The sequence below is a fragment of the Pteropus medius genome, unplaced genomic scaffold (genome assembly GCF_902729225.1).
Source record: "Pteropus medius unplaced genomic scaffold, Ma_sr-lr_union100, whole genome shotgun sequence".
Taxonomy (NCBI): domain Eukaryota; kingdom Metazoa; phylum Chordata; class Mammalia; order Chiroptera; family Pteropodidae; genus Pteropus; species Pteropus medius.
The window spans coordinates 29281432-29299451 of record NW_024355205.1 but is presented as its reverse complement, the minus strand read 5'-3'; the positions used below and the strand labels follow the sequence as shown (position 1 = coordinate 29299451).

At 32.8% G+C, this 18020-nt stretch overlaps 3 protein-coding genes across 3 annotated transcripts; all 3 read left to right on the top strand.

Annotated features, from left to right (window-relative positions):
- Positions 1–8797: 8797 nt before the first annotated feature.
- On the top strand, positions 8798–9028 carry LOC120598527 (keratin-associated protein 19-5-like). The gene has a single exon (XM_039857358.1). It carries the CDS (start codon positions 8798–8800, stop codon positions 9026–9028), a length of 231 nt encoding a protein of 76 aa, XP_039713292.1.
- Positions 9029–12131: 3103 nt separating this feature from the next.
- Positions 12132–12362, top strand: LOC120598811 (keratin-associated protein 19-5-like). The gene has a single exon (XM_039857897.1). The coding sequence runs from the start codon at positions 12132–12134 to the stop codon at positions 12360–12362; it is 231 nt and encodes a 76-aa protein (XP_039713831.1).
- A 4539-nt stretch (positions 12363–16901) lies between these two features.
- On the top strand, positions 16902–17132 carry LOC120598810 (keratin-associated protein 19-5-like). Its single transcript, XM_039857895.1, has one exon. The coding sequence runs from the start codon at positions 16902–16904 to the stop codon at positions 17130–17132; it is 231 nt and encodes a 76-aa protein (XP_039713829.1).
- Positions 17133–18020: the final 888 nt, after the last annotated feature.

Genomic DNA, 18020 nt, shown 5'->3' with positions numbered 1-18020 from the left:
ACATGCTCAAGGACACACTAAATAGAAAGCTAAGTAAGCTAAACTATTTTAATGAGGATGAGAGCCCTTCCCTGTGTCAGGAGACAGCCGATTAATGTAATTACATTACAGGGAATATGCAAAATGACACAAAGGAATGACATACAACTGCTTCATCACTTGCTGTGCCCAGGATGTATAAGCATCCCTCTGACATTCACACCTAGGATCTTGCCTTGAGCAGCAAACCAAACTCACCACTCCTGACACCATGAGCTACTACAGCAACTGCTATGGATCCTTTGGTTATAGCTATGGAGGCTTCGGTGGTTGTGGCTATGGCCACGGATGTGGCATATGATGGTGGCTTTGGAGGCTGCAGATATGGCTACTACCACCCATCATTCTCTGAAGGATATGGATTTTCTGGCTTCTACTGAAATCTTGCCTCAAGAGTCCAACATCTGAGGCCATAAAAGAGTTATCCATTTCTGATGACAACATAGAAACTAAATAAGATCATCCAGGACCAACACCAGATAGAAAAGCATTTAGCATTTAAGATTTTAGGAATATTTATCTCTTCATAATTGTTTGCTTCATTTCTCCTGGTGTCCCTTGTTTGTGCTTTCATAACTGTGGAACTTATACATTTTTCAATAAAATATTCTATGTTAAAACAGCATACATGGCTTGTATTTTTTATTTAACTCAAAATATCAAAGTAATTATTTGTAATTGTACCCAATTGACATTAAAAAAAATAAACTAACCCATGAAAAGCTAAATAGGATACGCACGCACACACACACACACACACACCACCACACACACCCATATAGCCTGATAGATATAAACCATAACACTCAGTTGAAATGAAGCTTTTTTCTCTGAACACTAGACCAGATTTTATTCAATATCTGTAGTTAGACAACACTGATATTTAAATTTAGCACTGAAATATCAACTTTATATATTTTCATATGCAAAATGAGGTCAACGTGAAGAAGTATTTTTCTGTTTTCTTAAAAATTTGTTTTTACTTAGCTCTTAATGATAAGAAAAAGAAATGATAGAATAAAATATATCTCTAAATATATACCGAAAATGAACTTTTTTTAAATGAATTTCCATCATATTTTCTCATGGTCTGCCATGATATGACATGCATTGTTCTTCAATATTATTAGTACATCGAAATATTTTGCAATTCACCAGGAAAATTTAAAAAATCACTGTCATCACTTATGACATATCTTTATTGAGGTTATGGGTGGGACCTGCAGCTTTACGCATACTGGTAGGTATCTTGTAATGCCAACCTTCAGAAAGTGAGCCATTTCTTGTTAGTACTTCAAATATGTGTTTGCCTATGAAAAATACAGAATAAAATATCATCATTAAAATTTATATATTTAAATAGTGAAACAAAACAGAATATCTTTTTTTTTTCCCAGCTAACCAAATTCAATAAAACCAAGATAATAATATAATAATGAATTTGTGAAGCTGGCAGGGATACTGTATACTTACTTAACACAATCTTGGATGGAAAGGAAACTCCATAAAATGAAATAAATTACTAAGGATCAAAAATGAGATGATCGGAAGAGCCTTAGGCTAAAACCAGTTTCACTGAATACCAAGTAGTCTGCCTCACCATGTGTGCTGTTCCATTTACTGTGTACTTCCCTTACGTGCTGTCAATTAAAGCATCTTGAAAGTTCTGGTCATATATCTTCGAAAAGTTTAATTATTGTAACTGATTTATCTATTTATTTCGATTTTTAAATATTCTGATTTAGAATCTTGAACTATCTATTTCTAATTATAGTGTAGTTGAGTAAAAATAACTAGTAAACAGGGCGAAATTCAAACTCTATTAAAATTATTATAATGCATTTGAAGATCTCAGACCAGTTTAACTGAACACATGGATTGATTTGCTCAGCCAGATTTTATAGACAATACTTTCAGACAATTCAGGAGAGGTAGCTTCACAGTGACTAGATCACTGTTGATATATTTTAGTGTCATCACTGGAGGACTATACTATTTAGTTTGATTGATAAAAATTTCACATGAAACTGTTTTACTCTTTAACTAGATAATAGCATCACAGTCTGAAGAAAAACTTTATACATCTAAATAAAAAGAACAATCAATATAACTATTTGGAGAAACTATTTAACACTCTTAGTATAATGCAGCTTTATTATATTATTATACTTCTTATTATTGGAGTGTATTGATTTGTGTTGGAGTTGAGAGAAGGACCCCAAGAATACATTTCCTTTGAAGGAAAAGTTGTCACTTGCTCTAGAGAAAATGCATCACAGAACCATCAGCCCCACAACTGAGGGAAGATCTGGCAGAGTTTTAGCAGCAGAGCATGATGTCATTAAATCTGTCTGATTTATTTGTGATTTTATGGCTTCTGGTTGACTTAATCTAAATGAAATATTCAAATTAACAACTGTCTTTTAGTTTCAGTGAATAATAAGAGTGGTAGAAGTTTTCAAGAGGAATTAAAGAATAAGATATGAGTTAGTCAAAGGTTCTAAATTAGGACCAAAAAAAGCATCCAATGTGGAATTAAAAAAATTAATTGGACCTCATTATATTAACAAATTCCATTTATATATGGACAGCTTTTTAAAGTAAAAAAGCCACATAGAGAAAATATTTTCAAAACATAGATCAGAAAAACTACCTGTCCCCAAGTGTATAAAGAGCTCCTACAAAATAATATTAAAATACTTGGACACTTCAAAAAAGAAGACATCTAAGTGGCCAATAAGTATATATAATGGTAACCAATATTATTCGTCAGGTAAAAAGCAAATTAAAATAATGCTCAGATGCTACTACATGACTAGAAGAGTGAAAAAAAATTAAATAGTCTGAAAATGACAAATGTTGTAAAGATGTGGAGCATCTGAAACTCTCTTGCATTGCTGGTGGGACTATAAATATAATAATCAGTTTGGAAAACGATTGACAAAATCTACTAAAGCTATTGTCAAAATCTAGAAGGATAGTTTTCTTTAGGGAGAGACATTGACTGAAAAAAAGCAATAGAGACTTTTTTGGAATTAAGATATGGTTAGTATATGCATATCATTATGGTTGCTTGATGATGGGGTTACGTTCTGAGAAATACGTGGTTAGGTGATTTTGTCCTTGCGCGGAAATCATAGAGTGAACTTACACAAACCTAGCTACTGCACGCATAGGCTCTATGGCACAGCCTACTGCTTCTAGGCTACAAGCCTGTACAGCATGTTACTGCACTGAATACCATAGGCAATTGTAGCACAATGATAATTGTGTGTCTAAACATATCTAAATATAAAAAAAATAGTAAAAGTATGGGGTATAAAAGATAAAAAATGGTACACCTGCATAGGACACTTACCATGAATGGAGCTTGCAGGACAGGAAGGTGCTCCAGGTGAGTGAGTGAGTGAGTGAGTGAGTGAGTGAGTGAATGTGAAGGCTAAGACATGATCGTCCACTATTATAGACTTTATAAACACTGTATAGTTAAGGTACATTAAATTTATAACAAAATCTTTCTTTAATAATAAATTAATTTAGCTTGCTGTAACTACTTTATAAACTTATTTTTAAAAACTTTTTAACTCTACTAATAACACTTAGCTTAAAACAAGTATTGCACAACACAAAAATATTTTCTTTATATCCTTATTCTAGGAGTTTTTTTCTATTTTAAATTAAAAAAAAATTTAAGTTTTTAAACTTTCTCATTAAAAATTAAGACACTGATGCACCCATTAGCCTAGGCCTACCCAGGGTCAGGATCATCAGTATCACTGTCTTCACCTCCACATCTTGTCCCACTGAAAGGTCTTCAGGAGCAGTGACACACATGGAGCTGTCACTTCCTATGATCACAGTGCCTTCTTCCGGAATACCTCCTGAGGGCCTACCTGAAGCTCTTCTTGAGGAAGTGTCACTCTTTCCAAAAATTTGTCCATGGTGGTTTGCTTGGTTTTTTTTTTTCATCATAGATTTGTTTGTAAGCAGATGACAAAAAATAAACACTTCTCTGTATTAATGAAAACCTTTTGGTGTTAGGGTTAGTGCTTTCAAACTTATTAAGGAGCTTGTTGATGTCTGCAAAACTTCTGCTAAACCCTTCACTGTGAATTTTTTTTTAGGGGGTTCTTTTTTTTTCAGCAGTTTTCTTTTCTCTTGCTCATTCTTCAGCTTTGTGTTACTGTTTCCGTTCCAACAATTTCTCATTAGTCAAGTCCTCAGGAAGCACCTTTAGGGGGTCCCTCAATGTCATCCTCATCCACACCCAGTCAAAGTTGTTGGCCATCTCAACCACAGCCTTGTTAATTTTTGTAACCTTCTCATCCTTAGAAAATCCTTTGAAGTCGTGGACAAAACTCTTGAGTGTCTTTTTTCAGATGCCATTCATACACCGCTTGGTGACATCACCCAAGCCCTTCAAGTAAGATTCTTGATGCAATCGCAGATGTTGTAATCCTTCCAGAATTGCATCAGTGTCTTCCTCAGTTGTAACAATAGCCTGAGTAAAGGTTCTCCTCATTTAGTAGGCCTTTAAAGATGCTATAACTCCTTGGTCTGTTGGTTGGATCAAGGAGGTAGTTTTTAAAGGGAGAAATATTACTTAGATATTAAGATCAAGATCCCCAATAAATGGACGACATCCAGGAGCATTATCAACAACAAGCAAAAGCTTGAAAGGTGTGCTATTCTACAAACAGTAGTTCTTCATTTCCCTGGTGTTTCAATTTAGTAGAGCATCTTAGAAGGGGAGCAGGCTCATCCATGACTTCTTATCACTCCTGCTGAATACTGGCAATGTGTGCTTCTTGATATGCTTACAAGCCTTGGAATTCTCACTGAGTCAGATCACAAAAGGTTTCAATTTGTAGCTTGCAACATGGCCCCAAGCAAGTCAATTATCCTGTCCTTAAGAGCCTTGAAACCTGGTATTGATTTGAGCTCCTTGTAGATGAAAGTCCTTTTAAGAATTCATTTCTGGAATAGGGAGTTTTCAGCCATATCGAATATTTTCTCTGGCAAGAAATTTTTCTCCACAATCATCTTATCTAGAGTTTCCAAAAATTCTCTAGCCACCTTCAGCTCACACTTGCAGGGTCCTCACTCACTTCCACATAATGCAATAAACAACAATTCTTGAATTTTTTAAACCACTGAGAACTACCAGTAAATTCAACATTGTAGTTTTGGGTTCAATCTTTTTTTCTTAAAAAATGACAAACAACCTTTTTGCTATAGCTGTGATTATCTTGGTGCTGAGAGGAATATACTTGTGTGTCTGGTCTTCAATCCAGGTCATCAGAAGTTTCTCCATGTCTGATGTAGGCCATTTTAGAATTTTTGTTAGTCTCAGTCCCTTCAAGGAAGCAGATTTTTTGACAGCGTCTTGTTCTTTAAGATCATAGCTATGGTGAAATGGAACATGCCTGACTGACAAGCAATAGTCACCACATTAAAGGCCTTAATCACTTTTAATTTTGTTTCCAAGTCAATCACTCAGTGTGGCCTTTTTCTAGAAATAATAGTAATGAAGAACAAAAACATCACAAGATTAAATGAAATATAGAGATAATAGTGCAATCAAGAGGTGCAGTAAGCCTGGTATGTATGAAGCTGCTGCCGGCGTAACACATCCTACTGTCTCACAAAAACTAAATTTTTTTGTAAGTAGAAACAGTACACTCTAAAATAACGATAAAAATGTATAATAAATACATAAACCAGTAGCATAGTGCTTATTATCATCATCAAGTATTATGTACTGTCCATAATTGTATGTGCTATACATTTATGCTACTGGCAGTGCAGTTTGTTTGTTTACAACAGACTCACCACAAACATGTGAATAATGCATTGCACTACAATGTTATAATGGCTACAATGTTGCTAGATGATAGAAATTTTTTAGCTCTATTATAATCTAATGGGACCACCATCATATACCCTGTTTGTCATTGACCAAACTGTTGTTCTGTGGCACATGACTGTATTTGCAAAAATTCATCAAATTTTATGCTTCAATTTATATGTGACATAATTTATTATTATGCTTAAAATTGTATATAAAAGTATAGTTATATGTTCTTCTAAAGCCTTAAAGCCATTTGAACTTATTTCTTCCTTAAATCCTTTTTATTTAGATGCCATCAGAGAGCTAGCTATCCATGTCTAAGAGAAGCGTGATGCTAACTTTTAAAGACCTTAAAATTTATTCATCCTTTCAACACTTTTTTCTCTGTGTGTTTTATACTACTTGGTAATTATTAAAGAGAGTTAAACAAATCCAGGTGGGAAAATGCATCATTTAACAATTAAATTTTTGAAGTAATACTTCTCCCTCCAAACACCACCTCCTTTAAGAATAAAAAGACTGAATGAACCCGAATGCAATATTTGAGGTCAGATAAAGTTAACAAAACCTTAAAGGCTCAAGCCTAAAGGTAAGGGCACAACTGGAAGAACTTCACCAGGTCTGAGATGAGCTTTGTCTGTAAGTGACTAACTTCTTTTGCCTCGATTCTCTTTTTCACCCTTATTTTTTAACATTATCTCTACTATCGAATATTCTGAAAATATTTCCAATGTGAATGGCATCTTATTAATCTAACAGAGACTTTGGATTTTTTTTTAACCTTAAAAATCATTTAATATCTTAGTAGAGACTCGTATGGTATTTTCTGAGAAGAATTACAAAACGGAATGGGCAAAAGAAATGCAAGAGGAAAACTGTTATGGTAAAAGTAAAGATACAAGAGGAAGGAATATTAACTATAGATTGAATAAAAAATGATGGGTGTCAAAGAGAATTTTTACATACTTCACAATTTTACTTAACCACTGTAGCCGAAGAGTTATTAGAAGGACAGAGGCTGGGTGATATTTTGAAGAAATTATAACATATCCATTAAAATGGCTAAAATTCAAAACACTGACAACAACAAATACTTGTGTGGATATGAAGCAACAGATACTCTCATTCATTACTGATGGGAGAGCAGAATGATAACAGCAAATTTGGAAGACAGTCTGGCAGTTCCTTACACAGGTATACATGGCCTTATACCTAGGATACAGCAATTACTCTCCCTGGTTATTTACCAAAATAAGTTAAAGACTTAGTCTACACAAAAACTTGAACACACATGTTTGTAGAAGTTTTATTCATAATTGCCAAAACTTGAAGGCATTCAAGATGCTCTTTAATAAGTGAACGGATAAACAAACTGTGTGGCACATGGAGACAAGCAAAAGATTAGTGGTTTCAGGAGTTTGGGAAACAAGAGAGAAGAATGGGTATAGCACAGGAGATTTTTAGAGCAGTGAAATTATTTTCTCTATGTACTGTAATAGTGGTCATAGGACATGCGTTTGTCAAAACCCATAGAATAGTACAATGCAAAGAGTGAACTCTAATGTAAACTATGAACTCTCTTGAATAGTAATGAATCAATATTGGTTCATTAATTGTAACTAATATACCATGCTAATTTAATATGTTTAATAATAGAAAAAATGTGGATATGTGTGTGTGCTAGGATGTGTTTAGGAACTCTCTGTACTTTCTGTTTAATTTTTCTATAACCTTAAAACTTCCCAAAAATGAGTCTGTTGGTTAAAAAAATCGTGGTATAAGATGTCAGAGATATGGGTAAAGAAACAGGAGGACATAGTGAATACAAAAATAGAGAGACAGATGTAATATGCATTTTTGGAAGTACCTTCGATAAATGGCACACCAGAGAAGAGGATCAGCATGTGAGAAGATAACTTTTGATCAGCTTGTAAAGCGACTTCTGAAGTACATTTTTTGATTATTGTCATTTGCTCTTAAGTTTCTGAACAATTTTATCCCATATTTGTCAAAGCCGACAGAACTGTACAACAAAAAGAATAAAGAGTAAGCCATGGATTTTAGTCAATAGTTATATATGAATATTAGTTTACCAATTCTAAAAAGCAAATATAATTTTTATTTTTCAAAGCAGTATGAAAAGTAAAGAGCATGCTAGTTATAATAGTTGATGTTCTAAAATGAAAAAAAAATAGATCTTTTTGTTTCTTCCTGGAGTTCCTTGTTGGTGCTCACAATAATCAAGCTTATTCTTTCTGGCTCTCAAATGTTTCTCTTTCCTTATCTCCAAAAGAGATGTAATTTACTTTCTAAACTGAGGAAAGGATGTTGTAAAAAGATATGAGATTGTAGAGTTTTAAATTTGACCCATGTCTTTGATTTAATTTGTAAGCGATGTATAGCAATACAAAGAAAAACAGAGATGAAGAAATATGTAATTGAAAAATATAATCAAATATGATTGGTATGCCTGACTATGAAAAATTCTATTTGGGTTCTAGTATGCCCAGACTTTGAAAATATAGCATTTCTTCTTATAAAGTGATATAGAACCTTTTCCCTCCAGCTTTCTTGAGATATAATTGACAAATAAAATCATATGTACTTAAAATGTGCAACATAATGATTTGATAAAGTGATTCAATAACCTTTAAGGGCCATGTTCACAAGGCAACACAGTGATCTCAAATATTTTAATGAGTGTGAGGGCCTCTCTTTGAGTCAGTGAACAAAGAATTAATGAGCTATGTCGGTGTAATACTAATAAAAGAAATAACACAAACACGAGATACATGTGATTTATCACTTGCCCCGCTCAGGATATATAAGCTTCCTTCTACACATGCTGACATTCACTACCAGGATCTTACCTTGAACAGCAAACCGAACTCACCACCCCCTGACACCATGAGCTACTACGGCAGCTACTATGGAGGCTTGGGCTGCGGCTATGGAAGCTTCAGTGGCCTGGGCTGTGGCTATGGCTGCGGATGTGGCAGCTTCCGCAGACTGGGTTATGGCTGTGGCTATGGAAGCTACGGATGTGGCTGCTACCGCCCCTGTTATTATGGAAGCTATGGATATCGTTGCTACCGCCCCTCTTGTTATGGAGGCTATGGATTCTCTGGCTTCTACTAATCTACTGCCCAGCAACTCAACATCTGACTTACAAGAAACTTCCAAATTGGAGCTCAATAACTGGACAATCAAGATCATGCTGAGGTTATTTGAATAAAAGTGTTTAGCTTCCAAGAATTTTGGATAATTTTTCAATTAGGACTGTATCTACATTATAAAACAAGAATCCTATGCTTTCTTTTATAGCTGATTAAATTATCTATTCACCTTCAATAAATGTTAAATTTGAAAACAAACTATGGTTTTTGTTTTGTTCATGAAACTCAATAATGTGGAAGTGTCGATGGTTACAGTCCACCAGTTGTCTATGTGAGAAGTTCTATCTCCTTGACTAAAAATCAGTTTTTCCCCCCAATACCTCACAAACATCTATAGAGACAGAAAGCGAGAAAGACTAATAATTCTAGACTGAAATGAAGAAATTTTTTCAAAAAGGTTAGTGATCAAATATTTTTCAGTCTCTTGCTTTTATTTAGATAATATTCAGATTTAAGTCAAAAAGAAAAAATGATGCAAGTAAACCACTTTTACAGTTTTTTTTACTTTGTATAATTTTATCTGGTATATCATATTTTTCTGCACATTATTTTATTTGACATTTTCATCAAGCAGCTGATCTATAAGTCAATAATAAATAGGTGTAAATTTGTTTCATATGAGGTCGTTTAAGTAAAAATATTTTAACTAAAATATAATGTTAGCTTATTCTTATTATAACGTGGCATTTTTCTTTACCACAAACATCATACCAAATAATTCTTTTCAATCTAACAAGGGAAAGAAACAAGACATAACTGTAAACTAACTTATTGTTTAGCTTAGGCTGATGGCAATCACAGCTGACTCTTAAGAGCTTTCTTATAAATCTAAATTACAATTAAATCTAAATTTCCCTTTAAAAAATGGGCAGGATCAGGTATTTTATTGATGAAATTAAAAAATATAAATAAGAAAATACCATTGTTTTTCTTAAAATTAAACGATATATTTGGGTAATAACAAAATTAAGATATTTTGTTTAAATTGATCAAATATGTTTGATTTAGTCAAATAGTCATATCGAAAATTTGCAGAGCTAGATGAGCCATTAAAAGGCAGCTTTACCATGTACCTCATATTGCGGAAAACAGAAATCTCAGAGAATTAGCATCAATGAAGTTATACTGGCTTTAGTGACAGAATCAGAACCAGAGCCAAGGTCTTCTGAAGCTAAATGCCACAGTGCAGCCTCCTTTCCGTGTATTTTCTCCCTTTAAAATGCAGCCAAATAGAGTATCTTCAAAATTCTGCTCAGCTTCCATGAATATACCTGCTCTATGGGGATGTGAAGGAGGGTTTATTTTCTTAGATAGAATCACCATTTCTATAACATTTATTGTTTTGATATGGAGAATTGAAACTTAATTTGAGTGTTAGCCTTATCTAAATTTCACTGATATCTATATGCATCTCCTTCTATACATCCATATGTATATGTATATCTATATCAAAAGATCAAAGTCTTCATTTGAAAAGTACAAATTTATTTCGTCTACATAATGACAAATTAGCTGAGCCATCAGTTATCACCTAATCTTTGATCAGGGTATTGTAGAATCTCAATGTACAGAGCAGGTGAGGTATAGTGGGTGGCTCTATATTTCATACATAATCAGGTAACAGTTTATAGTCTATGGACATGACCTATAGGGCTAAAGATAAAAACTGCCATCGATGTCATTAGATTGACTAGCATTGTGTATGACATTCCTAGTGAAATACATTAGCATATTTTACCACATCTTATTTTATGATTTAATCATTTTTGTCTGAGTAAAAAAGAAGCATTATGAGTTTATAGCAGAAGTGCCTTTCTTCCACAAAAAGCCATCATTTGACCAATAGGAGGACATATTTTTATTATTTCACACATCAAAACAGAATCTGAATTTCATAATCAATTCATTCTCTTTTTTGTGAAAAGCTCTCACGAACAGAATAATAAAGAATTATTCAAGTCTTTGAGTTCACTGAATTAAGAGTAAGAAGAAATATACACTTCTTAGTTTCCAAAAATAATTAGTATCTAAAGGATATTACCATTGTTCTATTTATTTGATGCAGAAAAATATTGATAAAAAATATTTGGTTCCTATAGTTCAGAACTTTTGTTCTTAATTTTATATACATATGTATATTATATGTGCACATATATGTATGTATGTATACGTGGATATATATCTCACAGTAAATGGATAAAAGCACAAGAACTAGCTGGTGCAAGTATGTATTGGGGATGAGTACAGAATGAAGATCGAAAGAAAGTTTTGATAAGAGAAATGACATTTGTGTTATCAGAAAGAGAAGGAAGACAAATGGTAACTGTAAAGAAAAACAGTAACTAAAGCAAGAGAGCCAAGATTATCTGTATTTTTAGATAATACTTTTTTGTTTTGGAAAAGAGGGGAATGGTGTAAAGAAAATATTTTTGAACAGGTGTTCAGACTGGTTCTAAATGTGAGTTTGTTTTCTTAAACTGTCCCTCAGCTTCTGAAGTAAAGCTATGTTGCAACAGGATATATAAAATCAAAATAGTTTTCTTGTGTGTGTGTGTATTTTCAACTCGAGATATAAATTTAACATTTAAAAAATTTGGTAGATATTTGAATTTTAAACTTGATGAGTGGATTTGAATCTAGCTAGAAGATATAATCCAAAGAAAGATATGAACATTAGAAATGACAAAATGTTTAATAAGAAAGCTTCGTCAAATATCAATAATGCAATATCATTAGTAACGAAGAATTCTATTTAAGGAATTTTTATTTTGTGACTTTGAAGACAGATATTTTTCTCATTTAAAAAAAAATGTAATGAGTTCAAGGGTGTCCTAACTAGGCAACTATGTAAGCTCAAAAATTTTAATAAGTGTGAGCCTCTCCTTGTGTCAGCAAACAGATTAATGAGTTGCCTCAAGTGAATGAATATTTTGGAATGATACAAAAGAATGGTCACATGTTTTAACATTTTGTGCTCATGGTATATAAGCATCCTCCAGCACATACTGACATTCACACTCAGGATCTTGCATTGAACAGCAAACCAACACTCCACCCCTGACACCATGAGCTACTACGGCAGCTACTACGGAGGCCTGGGCTATGGCTATGGAGGCTTCGGTGGCCTGGGCTGTGGCTATGGCTGTGGCTGTGGCAGCTTGTGTGGACTGGGCTATGGCTGTGGCTACAGAGGCTACAGATATGGCTGCTACCGCCCCTGTTATTATGGAGGCTATGGGTATGGCTGCTGCCGCCCATCGTGCTTTGGAGGATATGGATTCTCCCGCTTCTACTGAAATCCTACCCTGGGAGCCCAGATTCTGAGGCTATAAGATGATTAATCAGATTAACTCAAATTTGAACCAAACAAAATAACTGGGACCAAGCCAAGATGAAACATATTTAACACCTTAAATTTTAAGAATATCCATTATTTAATATTTGCCTTTTATGTCTCTATTTGTACTTTTATGTCTCTATGTGTCCTCTATTTGTACTTTCACACTGCGGAATTTTTCTGTTCCCTTTGCAATAAATTATTCTTATTTGAAATGGCACATGCAGCTTTAATTATTTATTGATTTATTTATTTAAATTGCGACACTCACTTCCAGGGTGTATTTCTCTTCTGGAGTTCTTCTAAAGAAACAGTCTTGAAGTTTTGGTTACATGTCCTTATAATTATTGCAGCCATATAAACACAGAGTTATAAGAATTGGTTCACTTTTTATGTTAATTACCTCATTTGACTTAGCAATGTTTTTCTTTTTCTTAATTTAGAATCTTCAAACAATTAATTTCTAGTTCAGCTGGACCTGAAAAAAAATGAAGTAGTAAACAATGTTAAATTTAAATGCTATTATAACATTAAGGTGCATTTTAAAAACTCAGACTAGTTTGCTAAACCTAAGAATAGATTTGTTCAGCCAGTTAGTAACACCTACCCTTTTAGTCAATCTAGCCATAGTATATTAGCTTCACATTGACTAGGTAAGAAAAGTATCAGGTCCATGACTCCATTGGACAACTATACTACTTAGTTTAACAGAGGGCAACGATAACTATTCTATTTTTTTTCATTTCATTTCATTTTTTTATTCAGGGTAAAGTTTACTGATTAACAAACATAATATATTAAAGTCATTCTTATCCTTAGTAAAAAATCTCAGAATTAAATTTTACCCCTTACATGGTTTTTTATTTTTAATTTTCAGTTACAGTTGACATTCAATATTATATTAGTTTTAGGTGGACAGCATAGTGGTTAGTCATTTATATGTTTTATGAAGTCTTCCCCCCATTAGTCTAGTACCCATCTGGCATTATATGTAGATATTACAACTGTATTCTCAATGCTGTACTTTACACGCCTCCCTTGACTAGTTTATAACTACCAATTTATACTTCTTAATCCCTTCATCTTTTTTACATATTCCCCCAAACTTCCTAACATCTGGCACACATCATCTTGTTCTCTGTATCTGTGAGTCTGTTTCTGTTTTGTTTGTTCATTTATTTTGTTCTTAAGATTCCACTTATAAGTGAGATATAATGATATTTGTCTTTCTTGGTTTGATTTTTTTCACTTAGCATAATACCTTCCAGATCCATCCATGTTGTTGTAAATGATAGGATTTCATTATTTTTTATGACCAAGTAACATTCCATTATATATATATGTACCTCACTTTATCCAATTGTCTATTAATAAGCACTTAGGTTGCTTTTAACTATTCTATTTTTGATAACTAATTGCATTTCTTTTAATTTGAAGAAAGTCTTCAAAGAAGAAGAATAATAGAAGTACTTAGAGAAGGTACACACCACTCCTAATGTAAGGTAGTATTATCATATTATTAGAATTTGAATTTTTTGTTCTTATGGATTTCTGCTGAATATAAGGGAAAAACTATTCCTTATCTTAGGGAGAACTCTTCAATACAGGTTTGTCAACCCCCAAACTTATGTTAAATAAGCAGAATGTGGCATACTAAAATCTGTTTTTTATTTGTGATTATATGTCTCAGCCAGATTTAATGAATACTTGATTAACTGTCTTTTTATATTTAGGATGATCAATTAAAATGGAACAAGTTCTGAAGACGACAAAAGTAGTTTAATAATGTGTGAGGCAGTAAAATGTCTTAATTAGAAAAAAAATAACCATAGAAGAAAAAGATGAATAAATTAGATTTTATCGTATTACAATGTTCTGTTTATATATAGATACCATCTTTAAGTAAAAAAGTACCAAACCAAATACTGGGTGAAATATTTTTATTACATAAATCTGACAAACACCAGTACCCAAAAATGTAAAGAGCTACTGTTAATAATAAAAAATATTGATTAAATGAGCCCAATTAAAAATGGAAAAATACTTGAATGAGCACTTCAAAAAAAGAGGATATTTATGGACATCTAAATTTAACAAGTGTATTGGAAAATTGGGAAAATCTACTTAGATATATTTGTAAATTATGTCCTATGTATTATGTATACTGAAGAGAAAGCATACGTAGGTCTATCAAAAAAAAAATCTGTATTAAAAGGCACACATCAGTTTTACTCATGCATATTAGCAAAAAAAAACCCGAATGAATGAACGAAAGAAAGAAAGAAAGAAAGAAAGAAAGAAAGAAAGAAAGAAAGAAAGAAAGAAAGAAAGAAAGAAAGAAAGAAAGAAAGAGAGAGAAAGAAAAAAGAATAAAAGAAACTGCTCAAATATAGATTTTACTAGAGCAGGCTATTTTGTAGCAATGAACACAACAAACAAATGCTACATGCAACAACAATGCTGTACAGGGAGGAAAACATTCTGATATCCCATATGATTCCATTCATGTGACATCCAGAACAGTTAAACTTCTAGGGAGTACCGTAAACTACTAGTTGGTATGGTCAAGAGAAAAATTTGGGAAATCTGAATGTGATTGATTCAGGTAATTTGTGAATGTATGCAAAATATCATTAACTTTTACACTTAAGATTTGTGCATTTCACAATATGCTTTGAACAAAACAACAATAACAACAACAAATAGATAAAACGATGGGTTATATAGTTTTTAAAGCAAGAAAGCTATTTGAGGCAATTCCTCCTTTACATTCTTGGATGCAGTCATAGTTATTATCCATGTCTATGAAAGACAGGTAAGAACTTTGGAAAGCATTCATCCATTCAGCATTTCTTTGTTGAGTTTCTACTGCCTGTTAGTCATTGAACAACAGTCAAGTCCAGTTGGGCAAATGCATCATGTGATAATTGCTTATAAACTCAACAGAAGGTCAACATTATATTTAAAGTCATAAAAGGTTAACAAGAATTTAGATGCTTAATTCAATTTAAGAGCATATCTGGAGGGTTTAACAGGATTTAGGGCAGCTTTCGTATGGGTGATTAACTTCATGAAGTAAACTGAAAAAATTTTTGTCTTTGATTAGTGCCTATATATATATATATATATATATATATATATATACCTTCAGAATCTCAAAAATATATATATAAAATATATAAAATATATAAATATATATAGAAAAATATATATAAAATTTATATATATATAAAATATATATATATATAAAATATATATATATATATTTGAGATTCTGAAGGTACTTACAGTGTTAAGAATCTGTTACTAAATTTTCCAGGGTCTTTGGAGGTGGCATATATTCTCAACATCATAGATCTTAATAAATATTTAATATTTTAGTAGAGACCAGTTAGCTATTTTCTGAAGAAAAAAAAATCACAGTGGTCAAAGAGAAATCAAAGGCAAAAACATGGTAAAGTGAAGATATGTATGAAAGAATTTAAGTAAGGACTGGATAAAAATGTATGAGAGCCAAAGAAAAACTTGTATATATTTCACTATTTCACCTAGTCCGAGACCCTAATGGGAATTAGGAGGAACTGAGACAAAGTGATATTTGAAAGTATATGAATTCCAGGAAAGGGAGGAAACGGTGTCCATGATACTGGGGAAGCAGACATAATCTCTATTTTCAGTAACATTTTGAACAGATATGTTGGAAAGAGAGTCAGGAAGTGAAAAAAGAATTTTGAACAGTTTTTAAGGCTGCTTCTGAAGTAGATTTTTGATTACTGTAATTTGCCTTTAATTTTTGAAGAATATTACTTTATATTATTAATCCAAATATTTTTATTTTCCAAACTAGTATGCAAAACTAGAAAAAGAGAACATTGTTTATGACAGCCAGTGTTGTAAAATGATAGAAAAAGAATGGTTCTATTTCAACATTTTTCCCCCCTGAATTTCTATACTACTGTTCACAGCAGGTGAGCAGATGCTTACAGATTTTCTAATGTTTTTTAGCTTTGAAAAGACTTCACTATGAAGTATTAGATGCCTTTAAAAGTGTGTGATAAATTGTAAACTTGATTTGACTAGTTTCTTTTATTTAATCATAAACGAAGAATAATAATTCAAGAAAAGCCAGAGATGAAGCAATATTTCATTTTAAAACACAACACTGTCAAGTGTGTTATGTAATATGCATGGCTGTGAAGAATTTTATTTAGTCTGGTATGTCCATACCTCAAAGATACAGAAATATCTTCTCATAAAAGAGATTTAGTATGTTTAAGAGGCACTATGACTAGGTAAGAATGCAAGCTGAAACACTTTAATGAGTCTGAGGGCCTCCACAGATGTCAACAAGGGGTATCACACAGAGTGACGCAAAAAATAAGTGGCATGTGTTTTATCACATGATCCGAAGAGGATATATAAGTACACTGGTACAGAGGTTGACATTCACACTCAAGATCTTGCTTTGAACAGCAAACCAAATCACCACCACTACACCATGAGCTACTACGGCAGCTACTACGGAGGCCTGGGCTATGGCTATGGAGGCTTTGGTGGCCTGGGCTGTGGCTATGGCTGCGGATGTGGCAGCTTCCGCAGACTGGGTTATGGCTGTGGCTATGGAAGCTACGGATGTGGCTGCTACCGCCCCTGTTATTATGGAAGCTATGGATATCGTTGCTACCGCCCCTCTTGTTATGGAGGCTATGGATTCTCTGGCTTCTACTAATCTACTGCCCAGCAACTCAACATCTGAACTCATAAGAAACTCTCCAGATCTGAGCTCAATAACTGTACAACCAAGATTATGCTGGGGTTACTTGCCCACAAGTATTTAACTTTTCAGAATTATGGATAATGTTATAATAGCCTATATCGCCATCATAATCCTAGAATCCTCTACTTTTACTTTTATAATTGATCGCATTATCTGTTCACCTTCCAAAAAAATATTAAACTTGAAAACACAACAGTTTTTGTTTTGTTCATGAGACTCAGTTATACGGAAGTGGTAATGGTTACATTCTACTCAACTGTAAGTGTGGGAAGTTATCTCCTCAGCTAAGAATCAATTGTATTTTTCAATACCTCACAAGCATGTGCAGATATAGAAAGATAGATATAAAGACCAATAATTCTAGATTGAAATGAAAAAATTATTTCAAAATGATGATTGAATATTTTCAATCTCTTGGTTTTATTTAGATATTACTCAGATTTAACTTAGCAACAACAAGCAATGGGAATTTAACATACCTATATATTTACTTATCAAACATATGTGTTTTATTTAGTTCAACTCACATTTCTCAGTTTAGTGTATAATGATTCCTTCTATTTACTCAAAATTTGATTATTTAGTACTTTTATTGTATGCACAAGCAAATGGTAATAGATTAAACTATGTCATAGGCTTATTATGAAAGTAAACCACCTGTCCAAAATTTTTTATTTTGTATAATCTCATTCTGCTTTATTTCATTTGACATTTTCATCAAGTAGCTGATCTACAAGTCAATAACAAATTGGGGTAAATTTGTTTCATTTGAGGTCATTTAACCCAAAACATTTTTAACCAAAACTTTCTGTTAGCTTATTCTTATTGTATCTTCATGAC

What these genes read in the sequence shown, in the direction of transcription:
- LOC120598810 (XM_039857895.1), top strand. Translation starts at nt 16,902, where the DNA reads ATGAGCTACTACGGCAGCTACTACGGAGGCCTGGGCTATGGCTATGGA.
- LOC120598527 (XM_039857358.1), top strand. Translation starts at nt 8,798, where the DNA reads ATGAGCTACTACGGCAGCTACTATGGAGGCTTGGGCTGCGGCTATGGA.
- LOC120598811 (XM_039857897.1), top strand. Translation starts at nt 12,132, where the DNA reads ATGAGCTACTACGGCAGCTACTACGGAGGCCTGGGCTATGGCTATGGA.